General features: G+C 48.4%; 2 protein-coding genes across 2 annotated transcripts; both read right to left on the bottom strand.

Annotated features, from left to right (window-relative positions):
* Positions 1 to 1,621: 1,621 nt before the first annotated feature.
* Positions 1,622 to 4,677, bottom strand: LOC103651530 (actin cytoskeleton-regulatory complex protein pan1). The gene has a single exon (NM_001353369.1). The coding sequence runs from the start codon at positions 4,553 to 4,555 to the stop codon at positions 1,706 to 1,708; it is 2,850 nt and encodes a 949-aa protein (NP_001340298.1). The 5' UTR covers positions 4,556 to 4,677; the 3' UTR covers positions 1,622 to 1,705.
* A 4,632-nt stretch (positions 4,678 to 9,309) lies between these two features.
* Positions 9,310 to 14,559, bottom strand: LOC100281468 (uncharacterized). Its single transcript, NM_001154386.2, has 4 exons — positions 13,486 to 14,559; positions 12,973 to 13,344; positions 12,776 to 12,881; positions 9,310 to 9,870 (listed from the first exon to the last, which is right to left on the bottom strand). The coding sequence occupies exons 1-4, from the start codon at positions 14,119 to 14,121 to the stop codon at positions 9,530 to 9,532; spliced, it is 1,455 nt and encodes a 484-aa protein (NP_001147858.2). The 5' UTR covers positions 14,122 to 14,559; the 3' UTR covers positions 9,310 to 9,529.
* Positions 14,560 to 22,012: the final 7,453 nt, after the last annotated feature.

Raw genomic sequence — 22,012 nt, 5'->3', positions numbered from 1 at the left:
TCGAATTTTTTTTTCTTGTTGAATAATGCCAAATCAAAAAAAAAAATCCAAAAATCCAAAAGTCAAAAAGAAATGAATTAGTTAATTCAATAAAAAAGAAAAGGGGACTCGCACTTGATTTCGTTGCCCATGCGAATCCCATTCAATCGTTAAGAGAAACATATTGTCCACACCGGCAATTTTCCTTAACAAACTTTCAGTGTAAATACACACTGAAACGATTTTTAGGCTAAACATTATATTTTATAAAAGTGACGTCTGCTTCTTATAAACCGCCAGCGAATAACTCCACTAGGAAAAAATTATCGTTTCTGTAGTAACGTAACGACAGCTTCTCCTTAAACAACGATTACACATCATCGAACATTATGCTATTCCAAGGTTGATATGCACCGACAAGCCGTTCTCAGGGTGCATTGAATATTAGAAGCAATCCACATACCCGTGTCTGATGGACACGTGCGTGCATGAACGAAGTATCTGCTCGTGTTTGGAGAAGAAAAAAAACATCCCAGAACAAACAAACCAGGAATTCAAATCAAGTGCATCCATCGGAAGATCATGAGTCCGTGACGTGCGTGAGAGCGGCTTGCTGCTTGCACTCAATCATACGCAGCTGGGGAAGGCCGCTGGATCGAGGGGGTTCGTCTAGGAACCCATTAGCACTAATTATTATTATAGACTTGATGAAACCACATCCACCGGCACACTGGAATTATTGAATTAATGCAGATGATGATAGCCGATAGCTACTGCGCATCTTGTTCGTTTTTTTTTTTTGTTCCCTTTCTCATCCAAAGACCCCACCCACACACACACTCTCAACTCTCAAGTGGTATATGGCTAACGTTTGTTAATTGCAATTAGCCGTACCACCGGTAGTAGACGCTCCTAAAAAGGGGGGGTATCGGAGGATGGATGTTTTTGCTGCCAGGTTGGTGGTGCGCACTGTGGCGTTTCGCTGTCGTCTGATGGGTGGGTGGGTGGGTGGGTGGTGTGGTGTCCAACACAACCCAACCCAACCCAACCACACGAGGCTCCAACCCCATCCATCAAGCTAATCATGCATGCGGCCGGCCACATCCATTCGAAGCAACGCAAATCATCATCATCTGTAGTACGATACCGCAAACAAACACACGCGCTGGAATATCGTCATCCGCTTGCTTTGACGGCTTTGTTGCCACACCGCAACAACTGCACGTTATCCACGACACCGTACGTACAGGTACATCTACATGTACAGAGAAGTACTATATAGAGTCTTTTCCAACAAAAAAAAAACTATGTATACGGGGACAAAAAGAAATAGAGAGAGAGAGAGAAAGAGAGAGAGAGAGAGAGAGAGAGAGAGGGAGGGGTAAAGATGTGTTACTTTGTTCATCATGGACTCATTGTATATTTTTTACAACTCCAAAAGCTCGTGCATAGACATGAAACTCACAGCAGCTCAACTAATGCAACACCCAAACAGCGCCTTTTTTGCCATTTTAAAATAAGCACAAAAGGCCTCCGCAGCTCTCACACACACGAAATCAATTCCTCCTTACCCAAACCCGAAACTAGTGAAAAAGAAAATCACTCAAAAACAGTACTTTTACTGTAGACAAACCAGGATTAGCAGCCAGAAGAAACACTCTTTTGTGCTATCTTTGTTCTCTCCATTTTCTCGGGGATTTTTTTTTTTCCTTCAACGTCAGTGTCGTTAGAAGCCGACGGCGACAGCGGTCGCCGGCGTCTGCGGCAAGGAGATGCCGTCTTCGTCCTCTTCGTCGTCGTCGCCGAAGAGGGACCCGATCACCATGAACTCCCCCTCCTCCTCCTCCCCGATCTCGACGGCGGCGTTCTCTTGGATCTGCCTCTGCCACTTCTCCCGGTACGAGTTGAGCTTCTCCAGCTTCAGCCCCTCGCGGAAGCTCTCGATGAACCGGTCCGCCTTCGTGTTCACGTCGGGGCTCGCGCAGTACGCCGGCGCCGGCGACGCCGTGACCGAAGGGGAGTCATCCTCGCCCTCTGGCACCAGCGGTGGCGGCGGAGGAGGAGGTGGAGGTAGCGGTGGAGACGGCGGCGGGAGCGGGTAGTAGGTGTAGTAGACGCGCCTCGGGTACAATGGCGGCTGCTGTGTGGACGCGTGCACGTGGGCGCGCTGCGGCCGTGTCCTGACTGGTTGTGGCGGCGGCGGTGGTGCTGGAGGCGCGGGCCGAGACGGAGGCGGTGGCGGTTTCTTAGATCGTCGAGCCGGTGGAGGCGGGGGTGGCGGCTGCGGTGGCGCGACGGAGTGGATGCGGCGGTTCTTACTGCCGCCCTTCTTGTTCCTGAAGAGATTGGAGAAGATGGAGGACGGCGGTGGCGGTGGAGGGGGCGGAGGCGGAGGCCGCGGCGGGGCGGTGGTGGTGCGAGCAGTGGAGTCCGGGCTCGCTGACGCATCTGACGACGGCGACGAGTAGTATTGGCCATCGGAGTGGTGGTGGTGATGGGCATGGGGCCTCCTCTTGGCCTTCATGGTAATGCTCTTGCGCTTCTTCTGGTAGAACGTAGCAATGGCGGACGCTAGCTCCTTGGCGCCGCCCACGCTGCCGCTGCGCTTCTTCTTGCTGCGCGACACCGTCGAGGGAGGCGGAAGCGGAGGCGGAGGGGGTGGTGGCGTTCCAGGCGGGAACATGGCCAGCGATGGCGGCGGCATCGGGGGGTTTCTCACCTCTTCCACTACTATCTCTTGCTCCAGTTCCTCTGATGTCGGCAGTTTCTCGACGCTGCGCCGTCGCCGTCGAGGAGGCGGAGGAGGAGGTGGTGGAGCAGCAGGCGCCATCATCACCGGCTTTTCCTGCTCCGGGACCACGTCCACCGCCCCCGAGCTCCATCTCCCGCTCCTCGCCAGAGCCACCGGCGCTTCCTGCTCCGGTATTACATCCACTGCGTCGGAGTTCCACCTCCTGCTTTTTACCGGCGCCACCGCCGCCTCCTGTTCCGGCATGACGTCCACCACCTCCGAGTCCCACCTCCTGCTCCTCGCCGCCGCCACTCTCGCCTCCTGCTCCAGTATGCTATCCAACGACTCTGAGTTCCACCTCCTGAGCCTCGCTGGCGCTACCGCTGCCTCCTGTTCCGGCATGGCGTCCATCACCTCCGAGTCCCACCTCCTGCTCCTCGCCGCCGCCACTCTCGCCTCCTGCTCCAGTATGCTATCCAACGACTCTGAGTTCCACCTCCTGAGCCTCGCTGGCGCTACCGCTGCCTCCTGTTCCGGCATGGCGTCCATCACCTCCGAACCCCACCTCGTGCTCCTCGCCGGCGCCACTCTCGCCTCCTGCTCCAGTATGCTATCCAACGACTCCGAGTTCCACCTCCTGAGCCTCGCCGGCGCTACCGCTGCCTCCTGTTCCGGCATGGCGTCCATCACCTCCGAGCCCCACCTCGTGCTCCTCGCCGCCGCCACTCTCGCCTCCTGCTCCAGTATGCTATCCAGCGACTCTGAGTTCCACCTCCTGAGCCTCGCCGGCGCTACAGCCGCGTCCTGTTCCGGCATGGCGCCCACCACCTCCGAGTCCCACCTTCTACTCCGCGCCGGTGCCGCCTCCTGTTCCAACATGACATCAACAACCTCGGAGTTCCACCTCCTGAGCCTCGGCGGCGCCCGCGCGCCCCCGCTCTGTTGCTGCAGCGGCCTCTCCTCGGCCATCTCGGGGAGCCTCTCGACGCTCCTCCTCCTCGTCCTCCGCGGCTGCGACTGCGACTGCGACTGCGAGGCCCGGCCGCGCTCGACGAAGGTGTCGACGGGGATGGTCTTGACCTCCGCCGCCGCTGCCCTCCCGTGCGGGTCGACGTCCCAGGTCCGCTCCTGCCGCTCCGGGCGGCGGGCGCGGTACAGCTCGGCGTCGTCGTAGAAGCGCCAGGCGGAGTCCGGGGACGCGAGGGCCCAGACGCCGTCGCTGCCGAGGCGCAGCTCCGGGTAGGAGCTGCTGCTCTTCATCCGGCGGATCCCCGAGGCATGGGCGTGGTTGGTGGTGCGGGACAGGCTGGCGTAGATGGCGGACATGGAGTCGTAGCCCTCCTGCTCCCAGTCCCCCGAGCTCGTAGTAGTCGCCGCCACCGTGACGGGCTCCGCGGCGGGCGCCGCCGAGGACGCCAGGCGATGACGGTCGTCCTTGGCAGACGCGTAAGCTGAAGTCGCGGAGGAAGAGGAGTCCCCGTCGCCGCCGCGGCCGAGGAGACCACAGAGGATGGCGAAGAGCACGAGGCAGAGGTTGACGACGTCCCAGCCGCTCTTGAAGCTGATCCCGCCGCGGCGGTACCGGTACCCTCCCTCAGTGCCTCTTCCGCCTCCCGCCCAAACCGTCCCGCCGCCGCCGCCGCCGCGGCGCATCGCAGAGGGCAGGAAGGGCAGCAGGAGCAGCGCGAACAGGAGCACGAGGACCCAGACCTTTGGGCCCCCGGCGCCCGCCGCATTGTCGTCGGCGTCGGCGTAGCGGGCGTGCGCGTCCGCGCTACCGCTCGTGCTGGGCCCGCCGTCGTCCGCGGCGGAGGAAGCAGGACTCCTCCTCACCTGGCCCTCCATCCGATCTCCTCCACCGCGTCTCCGTCGTTGGTTGGCCGGCGGCGTCGTTGGCTGGCCGGGAAAAAGGGCAAAGCGCACTCTCCGCCCTCCCTATCCCTTTTGGTCTGTGACGGTTGCTGTTGGCTTTTTGGGCGATGTTTCTCTCGCTGTTGTAGTAGCTAGGTAGGCTGCTTTCTTTCTGTCTCCCTGACCTCACAGGCAAAGAGATATATAGCCGTACGCCAGCGCCAGGACACACGGGGCAGGTTTCTGATCTGCTCTGCTTGGTTTGAATGCCGTGTTTTGTTCAAGCCTCGTCTCTAAAGTCTCACTCCAAAATTTCATTATTTAACCGAACAGCTCCTAGATTTTATTTTGGAATCCATGCTAGAATTCCATAAGATGATTGCTCGTCTTGGTTTATATATTTATTACGTGGCACGAAACGAGAGCGGCGTTGGGAATGATTAGGCGAGGCACTGCTACAGCAATAATGCTGAGGGGTGTTTGGGAATAAAGTTTTTCTGCAGTTTTGGAAGAATACTGCAGTATTCTCAAATACTGCAGTATTATATACATAATGGTGTTTGGCAAGCTGGGTAAAATCTCTGTTTTCAAAACTGAAGTATTGCAAATACTATAGTTGTTTTAAGGCATTCTAAACTTAGCTCTGGACCTCAGTTTTCAAAACTGCGGTATTATAAACTACGGTATTATCATAACTAAAGTATAGTATAGTATTTCAAAAACTGTAGTTTTCAAAAACTTTGTTCCCAGACAGGGCCTGAGCCTTACCGCATACTATAAAATAATGGAAATCCGTGAACTAGTGCCGGTCTACCGTGACGCGCTCGCACTGTTGTTGTGCACCGAAGCTTCGCTGCCAAGCAGCAGCAGCAGAAGCACCGTGTTGATTTTTTTGTGCCAAGCTGAGAGGTACTCCCTAGAGGACTGCGTTGGCAGGTACGATACGAGGCTGCAACGAACAAGTCGCGCCGGTGCGTTGCGTGTGGTGGTGTGTGATGAACTGATTGACGAGTGGCTCTGCTTGCTCTGGCTCCCGCTCCTCCGATGAATCATGAACAGGTGGTAGCCGGCTCACGCCATCCGATGGGCGAGCGATTCGCTGCGGATCGGAGGGAGCTCAGGTAGGCGGGGCTGTCGCGCATGGAGCTGGTGTTTGTTTCGCCAGGCCCAGGCGAGGCCGACAAGAACGGCAATGGAAACAGAATCCGGCTCAGGCTGGCTGGCTGGCTTCCGCTGCGCATGAACCCCCAGAAGAGGAGCAGAGCAGGGGGACGTAAACGTAATACGCACGCACATTTGTTCCTCCTCCACAGTCCACACATTGTTCGTGCGTGCGTGCGTCTTTGGGTTGTTTTGGACCGGCAACTGGCACTGGCAGCGTCATCAGCATGCCCTGCCTTTCCGGGGGCTTGGCTTGCCTGCTGGGCTGGGCTGGGCTGGCCACCATCACATCCGCGGCGTCCAGCGCAGCAGAGCGATGACAGTGTGTGACTGTGGGGTGGCCTGGCCCCTTCCGTCGTTGGGGCATCATTCACGCGACGACCAAGACCAAGACCAAGACCAAGGCCAAGCATATATATATATATGAATGAATGAATATGAATGGCCAGAGCAACGTACATGAGTGCGCACTACTTCACTCAAACTCCATATACTACTACGTCTTCCCCCGTCTGCTGCCCTTTCTTTCTTTGCCTTTTCCTGATATCAGGCCCAGCATCTCCTGCACAAAGTTAGTTCCGCCGAGACGAAATGGAGGAAGAAAGAATGCTTGGTAGGTGTTTGAAGCATACAACTTAGGTGCTGTTTGGTTCACGAAATGTAACGCAAAGGGTAATGGTAATGGTTTACACTCGATTACTGTCGGTAACAAGTTTGAATAGTCCGGTATCAATTTTTAGTATGGTATCTGATTACGGTTGGACTAAAACAAACATGATTTATCGTTATCACTTACCCATTACGTTACAAATATGTGAACCAAACGGTACCTTAGTGCCTGTTTGTTTCAGCTTCTGCCAGCTTCTGGCCACCAAAAGCTGCTGCAGACTGCCAAACGCTCAGCTTTTCAGCCAGCTTTTATAAAATTCGTTAGGGCAAAAATCATCTAAAATCAACATAAACACATAATCGGTTGAGTCGTTGTAATAGTAAGAATCCGTCACTTTCTAGATCCTGAGCTCTATGAACAACTTTATCTTCCTACACACGTAATCGTAATGATACTCAGATTCTCCCTACAGCCAGATTCTCTCCACAGCCAGATTTTCAGAAAAGCTGGTCAGAAAAAAGGTGAACCAAACAGCCCCTTAGAAGCGCAGGATGCCAGGCATGATTCCTCCTGGAAACGCTTACACGTCGCTCATTTCCTGCAGGAGTCCCTGGACTGGACCCCCTGGCCACGCCCACGCGTTGGTTTTATTGGCTGCAACAAATAATCGCACGCAGCGCGCTAATCTGCTGCGGTAATTAGGATTGACCCGATCGCCTATGTTTGGCCTACACTACTGTAGCAACGGCAGGCAGAGACACGGGGAGCGAAAAGCTGCGATTTGTTGGACTCACGCCGCCGGGCAGGGCAGGGCAGGGCAGGCGAGAGTCCGAGACGAGTTGTACAAACCAAAGGTATCGTCGCTTCCAAAGCATCTTGCCTGCTTCCGTACCAGGCACTGTACTCCTTCGTCTAGACGGAGGAGAGTACACGCATGCATGCAGCATGGAGGGGCCCGGCCCTTAGCGGAATGCGGGGTGCGGTGCGGCAGGGATGTTGGCCGATGGCGCCGCCGCAACCACACAGACTGGTGTGGACTGTCTCTCTGGGCCCGTGGGCGGGCCGGTGGTTGGAATGGTCGGTGGTGCGCGCTTTCCAGGAGGCTTTCAGAGCAAATGATTGGTCCACCACTCTCGACCACTGCCAGAGCCAGACAGCTAATTACCTGCAGACGTAGTACGTATGCGACACATATATGTATGGACGTTGCGTACATAACGTACTATACTAACTACAGCAGTTTCCTTCCAAGTCAACACCAAGCATATATATATATCTATGGAGCTTCCATTGACCATTTTTGGCTGCCGGTGAGCCCGCCGCGTTGCCAATACTACCTTGCGCCGCCTCAGTTCGTGGGTCGGAACGATTCCTAACTAGATTGTTTCTCTAATTTATATAAACTTTGATTAGTTGGAACAATTCCAGGTATGATCCGACACAAACGAACGGAAGCCTCAGTGTGTGAAATGGCTGACGCCTGCATTGCTCTCCCTCTCATATTTTTGGTAGGCGGCGTCACAAAAATAAAAAAAAAAAATTGTCCATTCCGACGGTTTTCTTCAGGGTACAGATAGTGCTAGGATAGCTAAAAGGATGACAAGTGGCCAGGAAATCATGTACCGTCATGTTCCATATACCGTTTTTTTTTCCGGATCATTTTCGTTTAGATCGGACTTTTTTTTTCCCGTTTTCGTTTTTGGGACGAGATCGGGTAGGTTGTATTCGGGAAGGGTTTCGAAGACTGTAAAAACCGTCTAAAATTAATATGAACACAGAATCGATCAAATCGTTGTAATAGTAGAAAATCGTCACTTTCTACATCATAAACTATATATACTCTTTTATCTTCCTCCATGATACTCAAATCCGAACTACTTGCCTGCGACTCTCCAGTCTCCACGTCCACCAGATTGGTGTTGCGCTGCAGTTTTCGCCACCGACTAATAAACGCGACGGGGACGTAAGTCGCCGTGGAATATTACACAAGTTCTCAGTACCAAATCTGCCTTCAATCAGACTGCCTACATATCATTGGCATTGCTTGACAGCAAACAGAGCATGTCTAGAACAGCTCTATGTCTGAAAAGAAGATCTGGAGTACCAGATATAGCTTCGAGCAGCTCTAACTTGAATCTGTTATTTTATAAACTCTAATATATATATATATATATATATATATATATATATATATATATATATATATATATATATATATATATATATATATATATATATATATATATATATATACACACACATTCAAAAGAGCTCCACGATGAGTAAAGTGGCAGTCTAACATCCAGTCAATTACACAGCAGCCCATTAGGAATGCTCCTTATCTCTCTTAATGAGGGCTAGTTTGGGAAATTCAATTTTCCAAGGGATTTCCAAACTATGATCCTTCAGAAAATAAGGTTCCCAAACTATGGTTCTAGGATGTCTGTGCTCTGAACTGTTAATTATTCTTGTTGCTTATCTAGTTGTTCCCTTGTTTGTGCTAAACTGTTAATTATTGTGTAAAACTCTAAGTAGACTTGCTTAGCATATTTCTTTACATAGTTTCATCTTGCTTATTTTCAGGGGACATCTTTAGCTTCATTAACCGTAAGGATTTTTTCAACATTAATATGATCCTTTTTGTCATAAAACTTTACCATGCAGAAGTTGAGTAGAAACTTATGTACACTACGGTTGTTGCCTCAAACTTTTTTAGCACAACTCAGCCCTTCTGGACCATTAGGTTCTCTCCACCAGTATCCAGATTGCGAGTCCATACTTATATTACCAGCTGATGCAGTTGATAGATTCCCAAATTCAGGCAGGCAGGATACGTACCCTTCATAACAATTCGTTTCCTTTGTATCCTGCAAGCTCAAATATACATTGCCAAATACTTGGATGCCTGCCCCAGCTTGACAAAATGAATACAGGGCAGCGAAGAAAGAAGAATGAAAACAGGACAGTCACCACGGTCAGGAAAACATATAAACCCTGATATCACCAAACCATCCCTGATAGGGATTTCGCGATCTGTACCGTATACGGGGAATACAGCCCTTGGCATGGCTTAAAAAGAACTGAGAAAAATAAGGAACTGGGCTAAGCAATGCACTAAAGCAGCGAACTAAAATGACCGAACTTGGGACTGTCCGAATCTATAGGTTCTTAGCAACTTGTTGCTACGCTTGTCACGGTTAAGTTTTGCTCTTGAACTTGCGCTGTGCTTTCAGATCAACTACCACGACAGTAATGTTGTCTTTGCTCCCCTTCTGAAGAGCAAGCTTTGACAAGCATTCAGCAGCCGCTTGAGCGGCTGAGTCTGCGGAGTCACCAACCCGTGGGGCTGATGATGAGCTTGTGCTGTTCTTTTTGTGCCACAGAAGTATCCGCTTGCGAGCGATTTCACATACCTCTTCATTTGACATTACATCCCAGAGGCCGTCACTGGCAAGAATAAGGCACTCGTCATCCTTAGCCCGCGGAACTATTGTTACCTCTGGGACTGGAATTATCCATGGCTTCAGATATCTGTCACCTGCAACAAATAGAAGCCAATACAGTTATGATATAATATAATACATGTTTTTGCATCTTGGAATCTTGTTTCAAGTAAAACAACTAAAACTAGCATGCTAAGAGTACTCAGTTCTTCTACAGGCAGATTTGAATTGAAGAAAAAATGTCCTGTCCTGTGTCCTCTGTGGTCCTTGCTAATGCAGAGGAGACCTAGCAACAAACGTGCTCACTTCCATGATAGACCAAAGTTCATGGCAGAGGAGACAGATTTCGAAATTAGTGTAAAGGTATATGTTCTACACTACAGTGAAAGATCTATGCATGTCTTGTGCTAGTACAAACAAAAACAGCAACCTCCTTTAGTTTGTATGCATCATATACAGACAAACATCAAAACATTGTAGAGCTACAATGGAAAACATTGTACTTCAGAAATCAAGAAGTCAAAAGACAGCATGCGGCATAATATTGAAGGCGTAGAATGCCAGAAATGGGTGCACTCAAGGATGTTCAGAGTCAAAAGACGATAATCTGCCCAAACTACATTAGTTTGAACGCATCATGCTTTCGGCATGATAACTCCAGAAGGGGATGGGGAAGCAGCACAATTTGCCAAACATTCCCAGGACCTTGTGCATTGGATCATCCGTTTGAATTTGCTTCTCTATATTGATGAGTTTAATGATCTATGATCTATATAAAAAATTCATATTGTACTTGAGCATGAGGATAGCAGAGTCAAAATCCTATTTTGTTTCAAATCACTTGTATATAGATACCGTTTGAAAACATACTTACATGCAAATAACTTGACTATAGCAAAAAGAGAACGGAAAGAAAACATTGCGTATGTTAAACATCATATCTTGTTCGACATATGAACTTAAAGCAACACTTCACTGGTTTCATGGAGTCTCATTGAGAGCATTCTTAGAATTTCAAAAGAGGAGATAAATACATAATCAACCATCCATTAGAATACTATGCAAATTCCCCAACTCTAAATTGAATACCCATATCAATCATGTTCAGTTGCAGTGTTACACACACCACCACCACCACCAAATAACTGCTTCAAAACGCAAAGCAGCAAGATGGTGACAAATATGAGAGACTTTGCAGAAGGATATAAAAAAACTCGGCCGGGGAGGGAAAGACCGCCCTCCCGTTATTCCATATAAGAAGAGACAGAAACAATGGTCCCGGCCGAGAAAATCCCCGAACCCTGGCCCCCCATCACTAACGGGCCGGCGTCAACTGTCCACTTTGCAACGGCCCAACCGGAGGGTGGCGCACAGGACATCGAAACCCGAGAGCGGATGGGGCACAACGAGGGGATTTTTTTAACCAAGCCTGAAAATTCGCTCCCGATAGGAATCGAACCCAGGACTTGGAGGTGCTACTCGGAAGTCCTTAACCGCTAGGCTAGAGGCCCTTTCGCTTTGCAGAAGGATATAGAAAACATCATAGGATTTTCATCACCCCAGTAAAGTACAAATTTCTCCTCGACTGCTCCCAAATGCACAACCATAAGAAAAAAGCTTATTTAGGGAAAAGAGGGGAATCAGCTAGGCTGACTAGTCTCCCCAGACTCAAAGCCATCGATGGTAGAGCATAGACATGAGAACAAGAGTATAGGAAAGATCTATCACTTATCTACACCACAAGTGACCATACAAAAACACATGACCAAACCATAGACCAGGCCTCTGTGACTTTCAACCGTGTATGGAACCAAGTAAGTATCAAAAGCTATCGGTTATGATAATTAATGATATCTTACATAGTTCTACAATAGTGCTTCCATAATTCCACAAAAAAATTGCATTTAACCGTTGTAGGACCCGGACCTTTCTTGGCCAATAGAAACTTGAGATAGAATCAAATGAGTGGAAATAGAATCAGAATGTTCAGGGTATAAGAAATGTTGCAGATAGGATCTTTGGATGCTCTATTCCAACAAGATCTGAATTCACTACCATGTTTCATAACTCGATCTGCGGAGGGTAAGACAGCCCGCCGGACATTATTATTAATAAGAAGACCTTCTCAAGCAGGTCGAGAAAACCAACCCCTGCCCCACCCATACACAGCGGCACCGTAGCCCATGTGAGAAACGACCTATGCTTTGGCGTGGGACAGACAAGGGGTTTTTTTTAACCATAGCCTGAAATTCGCTCCCACGGGGAGTCAAACCTAGGACCTAACCAACTCGGCTAGAGGACCTTTCGCTTACCATGTTTCATAACAAAGGGCACAATCCACTTTCATGGCTTCCTTGAATTTAACAGTTGTAGGAAAGATGTGCAGTGCTTGGAAGTTAGAGCTTAAAAAAAATTACAACACAGGAGAGCCAGGGAAGTAAGAATATCGTGTAATACACAATTTGGAGTAACACTAATGTGAAGAGAATTGTTCCTGGCCATTTAATAAACACAAATAGTTGCTCAGTTTAAAGTTAGAAATATTTTGCAAGTAATGAAAATTGAATCAGCTCTTACATAACATCCGTATTTTGGCAGGTAAATGATCATTTATCATGGTAGGCTGCTAATTTGTCCACCTACTTTTTTGCAAAAAAAAAATGACAGCACACAGCAAAATAGCACTTCAATCAATCAACACAGATGACATTTAGGTAATGTCCCTTCAATGCATATTTTGTGCTGTTTTGAACCAGAGACTACATAAGAATCATTGAAGCATGAGGTAGAAAAGTTTTTATTATAACTAAACTAAATGACTAATGCATCCCTGTCACCAATACCTGAGGTTGCAGAGATGTTGATGAACTAGTAAACCAAATATTAATTCATTAATAGAAATGTATTCAAATTTCCTTAACCAAACCATCTCATGAACAGTAAACCAAGGTGACTTAATATATAGTAAGGCAGTGTGCTGGAGAGTAATAAAAAGCGTACCAATTGATCGCGACATTGCAAGAACACCGAAAACTCGATAACCGTTCCATTGTATGACCTTGCCACCCTCTGCCTCAATCCTTGCATACTCATCCTCCCTGTTAGGCTGAATAACGAATTGAGCAAAGCAGTCAACATATGATTAACATATGAACCGAAAGGTCATGCAAAATAAACAGCGTTGCAGAAGAGCTTACTTTATGATCCACCGACAGAGGCACAGGCTGCTTGCCTCGGCAGAGCACTGCCCGTGAATCTCCACAGTTGGAGACAATGATATGTGAGGAGCAGATGACAGCGACGACCGCCGTCGAACCCACCGTCTCAGGTGCCACAGGTTCTGGCACGAGTGTCATAGCAGCATCACTTGTGCCTGCTTCTTCACCACCTCCCCTCATCGTGTTTCCCCCAACCTCGTCATCCACTCTAGCATAAGAATCCACAAAGACCTTTTCCCACTGTTTCTTGAACTCCATGTCTCCCAAGTTAGCTGCACACGCAGTCTCCTCTATCCTGCTCAGCTGCTCCAGTAGGGCCACATGGAGGCGTTCCCGACAGTAATTTGCTACCTACAACGAATTGAGCAAATGCCACTCAATGTAGCTGTGCCGACAAGAAACTGTTCGATTTAGGAGTACATATAGTCTTGACTAGAGCACCAAAAATGGGTCTGCTAATAGGAAGTCATTAATGAACGGTAAGCAGCATACCTGTGCACCACCGTGTCCGTCATAGACACCAAAGAAATGTGCAGGTAAGCGGAACGTCATGGGATCGAGGCCATCGACCATCGCATTGCCGGTGAGCAACCAGAGTGGCAAGTCAAAGAATCGCGGCACTATAGCAACGGCATCCTCCATCTCCGGACGGCGGCCGCATATGGAAGTGTAGCCCCACAGCGGCACGCAGTCCACGGCGAAGACACTCCTCCCACCAGCCGCGACCCTGGCCTCCGCCTCGACCGTGGCTGCAGACGCGGTCGAGTCCTCCAACACCATGGGACCACCCTCCGCGCCTGCTGCCGCGCCGAAGAAACACAGCCCGACCCCCTCGAAATCAGCGCTGGCCACGCTGCTACAGTCGCTGACCACCGAGCACGGGCTCCCGGCCAAAGAGGCGTCTCCCCCTTCCTCTCCCGGCGCCAGCGCGTCGTCGTCCACCGCGGACGCCGTCCTGACCGGGGGCACAGTCACGGGCACGGAGACCCCCTCCATGGCTCCGACGACCACCGCGGCGATCGGGTCCGCGACCGCCGCGGCGATCAGCGTGAGCCCCGCCGCGGCGGGGCTAAACGCCGGCGCCGGCGGCGCGGAGAGTGACGCCACGACTGCTACGACGTCTTCCATCCCTCCTCCAGCCTCCCCCTCCGCCTCCGCAGCCACCGCCACCTCCTCCAGAATCACCTTCCCAGGTCGGCTCAAGCCCTTCGCAGAAGCACCGCATCGCTCCCGCTACCCCTCCGCCTCCTCCTCCTCATGTGCCTCCAGATCTGCGCTGATCCGCCCCAAATTCGCGCCCGAGCCTCGCTCGGGTCCGGAGGAAGGCACGCGCAGATCCGAGCCCAAGCCCCCGAATCGCCAAAAGCACACAGGCAGACAACGCCCGCCCTCCTAGTTAGGAAGTTAGGAACTCGGGAAGGAGAGTAGCGGCACCGCCACCAAAGTGCGTCGAACTGTAGAAAGAAAGGCAGGTGGCGAGCAGCGCCCTTCTCGACCTGGAGAGCCGGGAAGCGGAGGGGGTTCGGCAGCCGCTGAGCTGGGTAATTGCTGTGGCTCGGGAGCCGGGAGTGGCCGGCAGAAAGGAGGGAGGGAGGGGCGAGGTGAGGCGCGACCGCGCGAGGCGACGGACGGGCGGGCGGGCGAGGGACGGAGGGGCAGGAAAGCTACGTGCACTCCCGTGCGCGCGCGCGTGGGGGGCCGGGGGACAGGTGTCGAGGCCGCGCCAGTGGGGACGGGACGCGCGGGGGGCGCGAGGATCGGGTGCGCAGTGCGCTGCCGCGTGCTCGGTGGGACTGGGGGTGCGTGTCGATTATGGAGGCGGGGCGCGTGGAGGCGGGGCGGGGCCTGCGGGCTGCGGGGGCAGGACAGCGAACTGACAACTGAGGAAGAAGCTAGAGTAGGCCTGAGTGAGGTGGAGGGACGGGAGTGATGGGAGGCGTACTGCTTCTCAGCTGAAGGGCGTACGGGTATGGCTAGTCTATCATCGCCTTGCTTGTCAGACACTGAAGTGTCCAGCCCACGGTGTGATGGGCATGTGTCATCCTAAAACTTTCCGTACAATTATCCCATAATCAAGCTATTAATATATATATTATTATCTATTTTATTAATATATCAAACTTTGAGTTCTGATTTATTTTATATCATAATGAAATATAACTACAGTTTCTTAAAATATTTTTTACTATTAATTGTGCAATGATTATATAGAATTTTGAATGTATAACACTTTTCGTCACATGTCATCTTATAGTCATAGATGCTGCTATTACCGCTTCTCAGCTTGACCAAAATATTATTTTTTGTCACAACATTAATTTTAGGGGGGGTAGGGGCTTTAATATAGCGTTAAGTAAATAGTAACATATATGTGCTTATATATAAGAAATTGAGATTGAGATTAGGTTTATCTTTATAATGTATACTTGTAAGTTTCTTAAAGAAATTCAATGTCACATGGAAATACATGTTTGTCTCTATAAAAATTATCTTGACATATAATGATTGTACTTTGAAAATTGTAAAGTAAAAAACTAATAAGATCAGGTTTGGATTTCTATATATAGTGGTTATTTTTTGACAATTATCTTTTTTCTAATCCAAGTATAGATAATATACTAGATGATTATTAGCTAGATATCTAGATAACAACTATATCACTAGCTAGTAGAACCAAATCTGGTTATAACAATTAATATGTAGAAAAACCCAAAATTTGCTAATAGTTGTTAGCTGGTTAATAGTTATTATAAGTGCATCAATCTTATTTGTGGGTTTGGTAAAAATATGGCAATGCATATGGAAAGTTAACATCATTTTATGAGGATTATAATTACATACGATTGCAAGTGTAAATGAAGTATAATACCCACTCAACAAGACATGCCCCACTCCATGAGAGAACATCTAGTTACTAGGGATCAAGCAAGAAAGCCAAAATCAATTGAAGCTATCAACCAACAAGTGTCCTTGTTAATAACCTATGCAAGTGATTACGTGTGTTGTCGAGACAAGAATGGCAAGATCATGGTGACAAGAAAAGGCAAATCTTTGAGAAGTGTTTAGGTGTGGTGGTGCCCACTTGTAAAGAACTGGTACTAGATAACCCAATAGAGCCCATAGAAAGTTTGAAGGAAAAAACAAATGAACACCAAATGAAAAACACGAATTAGACAGTATGCAGTAGCACTTGACATGCCTAGTGCTTCACTAGATAAGACACCAGATAGGAAAAGCGTCATATGCTAGATCAGAAAAGCAGTGAGGTGTTCAATGTCGATCGAGTATGTGGCATTGGACGTGGCACTCAAAGAGCTTGCTGAGGGCACCTAGAGGGGGGTGAATAGGTGATCCTATAAAACTTTAAACTTAAGCCACAAAAACTTTGTTAGGCGTTAGCACAATAATAGCCAAGTGGCTAGAGAGGAGTCTCAACAAAACACAATAACCACAAGAGATCAATCACAGAGATGGCACAGTGGTTTATCCCGTGGTTCGGCCAAGACCAACGCTTGCCTACTCCACGTTGTGGCGTCCCAACGGACGAGGGTTGCAATCAACCCCTCTCAAGCGGTCCAAAGACCCACTTGAATACCACGGTGTTTTGCTTTGCTTTTCTTAATCCCGTTCGCGAGGAATCTCCACAACTTGGAGTCTCTCGCCCTTACAAAGATGTTCACAAAGAAGCACGGAGTAAGGGAGGGATTAGCAACTCACACAAGTCACAAAGATCACAGCCAATACGCACACACAAAACCCAGACTTAAGCTCAAAAGACTAGCACACTAGAACGGAGCTCAAATCACTAGAATGTCGAACAAGTGCGCACGAATGGAGTGTGAGTGATCAAGAATACTCAAGGAATGCTTGGTGTTCTCCTCCATGCGCCTAGGGGTCCCTTTTATAGCCCCAAGGCAGCTAGGAGCCGTTGAGAGCAATCTGGGAAGGCAATTCTTGCCTTCTGTCGTCTGGCGCACCGGACAGTCCGGTGCACACCGGACAGTGTCCGGTGCCCGATTTCTTTCCTTTTACGGCGAAGTCGACCGTTGACAGCCAGAGAGCCGTTGGCGCACCGGACATGTCCGGTGCACACCGGACAGTCCGGTGCCTTCTTCTAGCCGTTGGCTCAGCCACGTGTCCCGCGCAGATCGCGCGGCCGACCGTTGGCCCGAGCGACCGTTGGATCACCGGACAGTCCGGTGCACACCGGACAGTCCGGTGAATTATAGCCGAACGTCGCCGACGATTTCCCGAGAGCGACCAGTTCGCTCGAGCCAGCCTGGCGCACCGGACACTGTCCGGTGCACCACCTGACAGTCCGGTGCTCCCAGACTGAGCAGACTTTGGCTGAACAAGGCCATCTCATTTCCAATTCGATTTTTCCTGTTTCCAGCACTTAGACACAATACATTAGTCTCTAAAACAATGTACTAAGTCTGAGAAACATACCTTTATCCTTGATTTGTACTTTGTCCACCATTTTACACTTAGGCACTTGTGTTGGACACTAAATCACCAAAATACTTAGAAATGGCCCAAGGGCACATTTCCCTTTCAATCTCCCCCTTTTTGGTGATTTATGCCAACACAATATAAAGTAAGTAGAACAAATACAAAATCAATTCAAATAAGAACTCAAATTGTTTTGATTCAAATTTGACATATATGGATCACTCTTTGCCACCACTTGGTTTGTTTTTGCAAATCAAACTCAAATTTCTATCTCTAAGTCAAACACGCATGTTAAGACATAAAGAGAGTCATTCCAAGAGAAATTGATTCAAGATTTCAAAAACTCCCCTTTTCCCCATAATCAACATTTCTCCCCACAAGAAGCCAACTTTTGACAAGAGAGACAATAAAAGAGTTTTGACAAACCAAAAGCTCGGTTTTGACAAACCAAAAGCTCTATTCTACTATTTTCAAAATATCTCAAGTGGTAGTTGATCCATTTATCGCTTTGGCCTTTATTTTCTCCCCCTTTGGCATCAAGCACCAAAACGGGATTAATCTTGGCCCAAGAACCCCATTGCCTCACCAAAATCTTCAATAAGAATACAAAGGCAATAAGAGTACATGAGATGAACTTGGAATAAGTTACCCTCTCATCGGAGTGCAGTGGAAGTCTTTCATGGTCCAAGTCCACCTTTTCCCTTTCAAACCTCCTTTGAGACTAAAACAAGCAAACTCAAGCACATGGTTAGTCTCAAAGGGTCAAGTTGTAGCACAGCTCCCCCTAAGTATGTGCATCACTTGCAAAAAGGGACTTGTGAGGTCCGGGGAGTGTTTTTACAACTTGAGCACCATAAGTAAGCAACGAAATGCATAAGGAACATGATCAAGGGCATAAACACATGTATGCTATAAATCAATCCAAGTTCCGCGAATCTAAAACATTTAGCTCACTACGCAACCTGCAAAAGGTCTTCTCATCTAGAGGCTTGGTAAAGATATCGGCTAGCTGGTTCTCGGTGCTAACATGAAACACTTCGATATCTCCCTTTTGCTGGTGGTCTCTCAAAAAGTGATGCCGGATGTCTATGTGCTTTGTGCGGCTGTGCTCAACTGGATTTTCCGTCATGCGGATAGCACTCTCATTATCACATAGGAGTGGGACTTTGCTCAGATTGTAGCCAAAGTCCCTGAGGGTTTGCCTCATCCAAAGTAGTTGCGCGCAACACTGTCCTGCGGCAACGTACTCGGCCTCAGCGGTGGATAGGGCAACAGACGTTTGTTTCTTAGAATTCCATGACACCAGGGACCTTCCTAAGAATTGGCACGTCCCCGATGTACTCTTCCTATCAACCTTACATCCAGCATAGTCGGAATCTGAATATCCAATCAAGTCAAAGGTAGACCCCTTTGGATACCAGAGCCCAAAGCAAGGCATAGCAACTAAATATCTAAGAATTCGCTTCACCGCCACTAAGTGACACTCCTTAGGATCGGATTGAAATCTAGCACACATGCATACGCTAAGCATAATATCCGGTCTACTAGCACATAAATAAAGTAAAGACTCTATCATAGACCGGTATGCCTTTTGATCAACGGACTTACCTCCTTTGTTGAGATCGGTGTGTCCGTCGGTCCCCATCAGAGTCTTTGCGGGTTTGGCATCCTTCATTCCAAACCGCTTCAGCAAGTCTTGCGTGTACTTCGTTTGAGAGATGAAGGTGTCGTCCTTGAGTTGCTTCACTTGGAACCCAAGGAAGTAGTTCAACTCGCCCATCATCGACATCTCGAATTTTTGCGTCATTACCCTGCTAAACTCTTCACAAGACTTTTTATTAGTAGAACCAAATATTATGTCATCAACATAAATTTGACACACAAAAAGATCATTGTCACAAGTCTTGGTGAAAAGAGTTGGATCGGCTTTCCCAACCTTGAAAGCATTAGCAATTAAGAAATCTCTAAGGCATTTATACCATGCTCTTGGGGCTTGCTTAAGTCCATAGAGCGCCTTAGAGAGCTTACACACGTGGTCGGGGTACCGTTCATCCTCGAAGCCTGGGGGTTGCTCCACGTACACCTCCTCCTTGATTGGCCCGTTGAGGAAAGCGCTCTTCACATCCATTTGGAACAACCTGAAAGAATGGTGAGCGGCATATGCTAGCAAAATACGAATGGACTCTAGCCTAGCCACAGGAGCAAAAGTCTCCTCAAAGTCCAAACCTGTGACTTGGGCATAACTTTTTGCCACAAGTCGAGCCTTGTTCCTCGTCACCACCCCGTGCTCGTCCTGTTTGTTGCGGAACACCCACTTGGTTCCCACAACGTTTTGCTTGGGACGAGGCACCAGTGTCCAAACTTCATATCGCTTGAAGTTGTTGAGCTCCTCTTGCATGGCCAACACCTAGTCCGAATCTAGCAAGGCCTCTTCTACCCTAAAAGGCTCAATAGAAGAGACAAAAGAGTAATGCTCACAAAAATTAACCAATCCAGATCGAGTAGTTACTCCCTTGCTAATATCACCCAGAATTTGATCGACGGGATGATCCCTTTGAATCATCGCTCGAACTTGGGTTGGGGGTGCCGGTTGCGCTTCTTCCTCCATCACATGATCATCTTGTGCTCCCCCATGATCACACGCCTCCTTTTGATGAACCTGTTCATCGTCTTGAGTTGGAGGATGCACCATAGTTGAGGAAGAAGGTTGATCTTGCTCCTTTTGTTCCTGTGGTCGTACATCACCAATCGCCATGGTTCGTATAGCGGCCGTCGGAACATCTTCTTCATCTACATCATCAAGATCAACAACTTGCTCTCTTGGAGAGCCATTAGTTTCATCAAATACAACGTCGCTAGAGACTTCAACCAAACCCGATGATTTGTTGAAGACTCTATACGCCTTTGTATTTGAGTCATAACCTAACAAAAACCCTTCTACAGCTTTGGGAGCAAACTTAGAATTTCTACCCTTCTTCACTAGAATGTAGCATTTGCTCCCAAATACACGAAAGTAAGATACATTGGGTTTGTTACCGGTTAGAAGCTCATATGACATCTTCTTGAGGAGACGATGAAGGTATACCCAGTTGATGGCGTGGCAAGCCGTGTTCACGGCTTCCGACCAAAAGCACTCGGGGGTCTTGAACTCTCCAAGCATCGTCCTCGCCATATCGATGAGCGTCCTGTTCTTTCTCTCTACCACACCATTTTGTTGTGGTGTGTAGGGAGCGGAGAACTCGTGCTTGATCCCTTCCTCCTCAAGGAACTCCTCCACTTGAAGGTTCTTGAATTCGGACCCGTTGTCGCTTCTTATTTTCTTCACTTTGAGCTCAAACTCATTTTGAGCTCTCCTTAGGAAGCGCTTGAGGGTCCCTTGGGTTTCAGACTTATCCTGCAAAAAGAATACCCAAGTGAAGCGGGAAAAGTCATCAACAATAACTAGACCATACTTACTTCCTCCTATGCTTAGATAGGCGACGGGTCCGAAGAGGTCCATATGTAGCAGCTCCAAGGGTCTTGATGTGGTCATCACATTCTTGTTGTGATGTGCTCCTCCCACTTGTTTACCTGCTTGACAAGCTGCACAAGGTCTATCTTTTTCGAATTGCACGTTAGTCAAACCTATCACGTGTTCTCCCTTTAGAAGCTTGTGAAGGTTCTTCATCCCTACATGTGCTAAGCGGCGATGCCACAGCCAGCCCATGCTAGTCTTAGCTATTAAGCATGCATCTAGACCGGCCTCCTCTTTTGCAAAATCAACTAAATAAAGTTTGTCGTCTAATACACCCTTAAAAGCTAGTGAACCATCACTTCTTCTAAAGACAGACACATCTACGTTTGTAAATAGACAATTATATCCCATATTACATAATTGACTAACATATAGTAAATTATATCCCAGAGACTCAACTAAAAACACATTAGAGATAGAGTGCTCATTTGAAATTGCAATCTTGCCTAAGCCTTTCACCTTGCCTTGGTTCCCATCACCAAATATGATTGAATCTTGGGAATCCTTATTCTTGACGTAGGAGGTGAACATCTTCTTCTCCCCCGTCATATGGTTTGTGCATCCGCTGTCGATAATCCAGCTTGAACCCCCGGATGCATAAACCTGTATGGCAAATTTAGGCTTGGGACTTAGGTACCCAACTCTTGTTGGGTCCTACAAGGTTAGCACAAATATCCTTAGGGAGCCAAATGCAAGTTTTGTCTCCCTTGCATTTTGCCCCTAATTTTCTAGCAACTATCTTCCTATCCTTTCTACAAATAGCAAACGAAGCATTTAAAACATGATATATTGTAGAAGTACCATCCATAACTTTCCTAGAAACATGAACAATATTCTTTCTAGGCACATGATGAACATATCTCCTAGACATATCTCTATCATGCATATAAGAAGAACTAGAGGCAAACATAGCATGTGAATCATAAGCATGTGAATCACAACTTCTATAGTCATTTCTAGCATGTCTCCTATTATGATACATAAAAGCATGGTTCTTTTTAGTACTACTTGCCATAGGAGCCTTCCCTTTCTCCTTGGCGGGGATGGGAACCT

The sequence above is a fragment of the Zea mays genome, chromosome 3 (assembly GCF_902167145.1).
Source record: "Zea mays cultivar B73 chromosome 3, Zm-B73-REFERENCE-NAM-5.0, whole genome shotgun sequence".
In the NCBI taxonomy this organism is placed as follows: Eukaryota; Viridiplantae; Streptophyta; class Magnoliopsida; order Poales; family Poaceae; genus Zea; species Zea mays.
This window is presented reverse-complemented; position numbering and strand designations above follow the sequence as displayed.

What these genes read in the sequence shown, in the direction of transcription:
- LOC100281468 (NM_001154386.2), bottom strand. Translation starts at nt 14,121, where the DNA reads ATGGAAGACGTCGTAGCAGTCGTGGCGTCACTCTCCGCGCCGCCGGCG. An exon ending in CTCTGTCGGTGGATCATAAA is followed by an intron (nt 12,882 to 12,972) that starts GTAAGCTCTTCT and finishes TTCGTTATTCAG; the next exon opens with CCTAACAGGGAGGATGAGTA. An exon ending in TGCAATGTCGCGATCAATTG is followed by an intron (nt 9,871 to 12,775) that starts GTACGCTTTTTA and finishes TATTTGTTGCAG; the next exon opens with GTGACAGATATCTGAAGCCA.
- LOC103651530 (NM_001353369.1), bottom strand. Translation starts at nt 4,555, where the DNA reads ATGGAGGGCCAGGTGAGGAGGAGTCCTGCTTCCTCCGCCGCGGACGAC.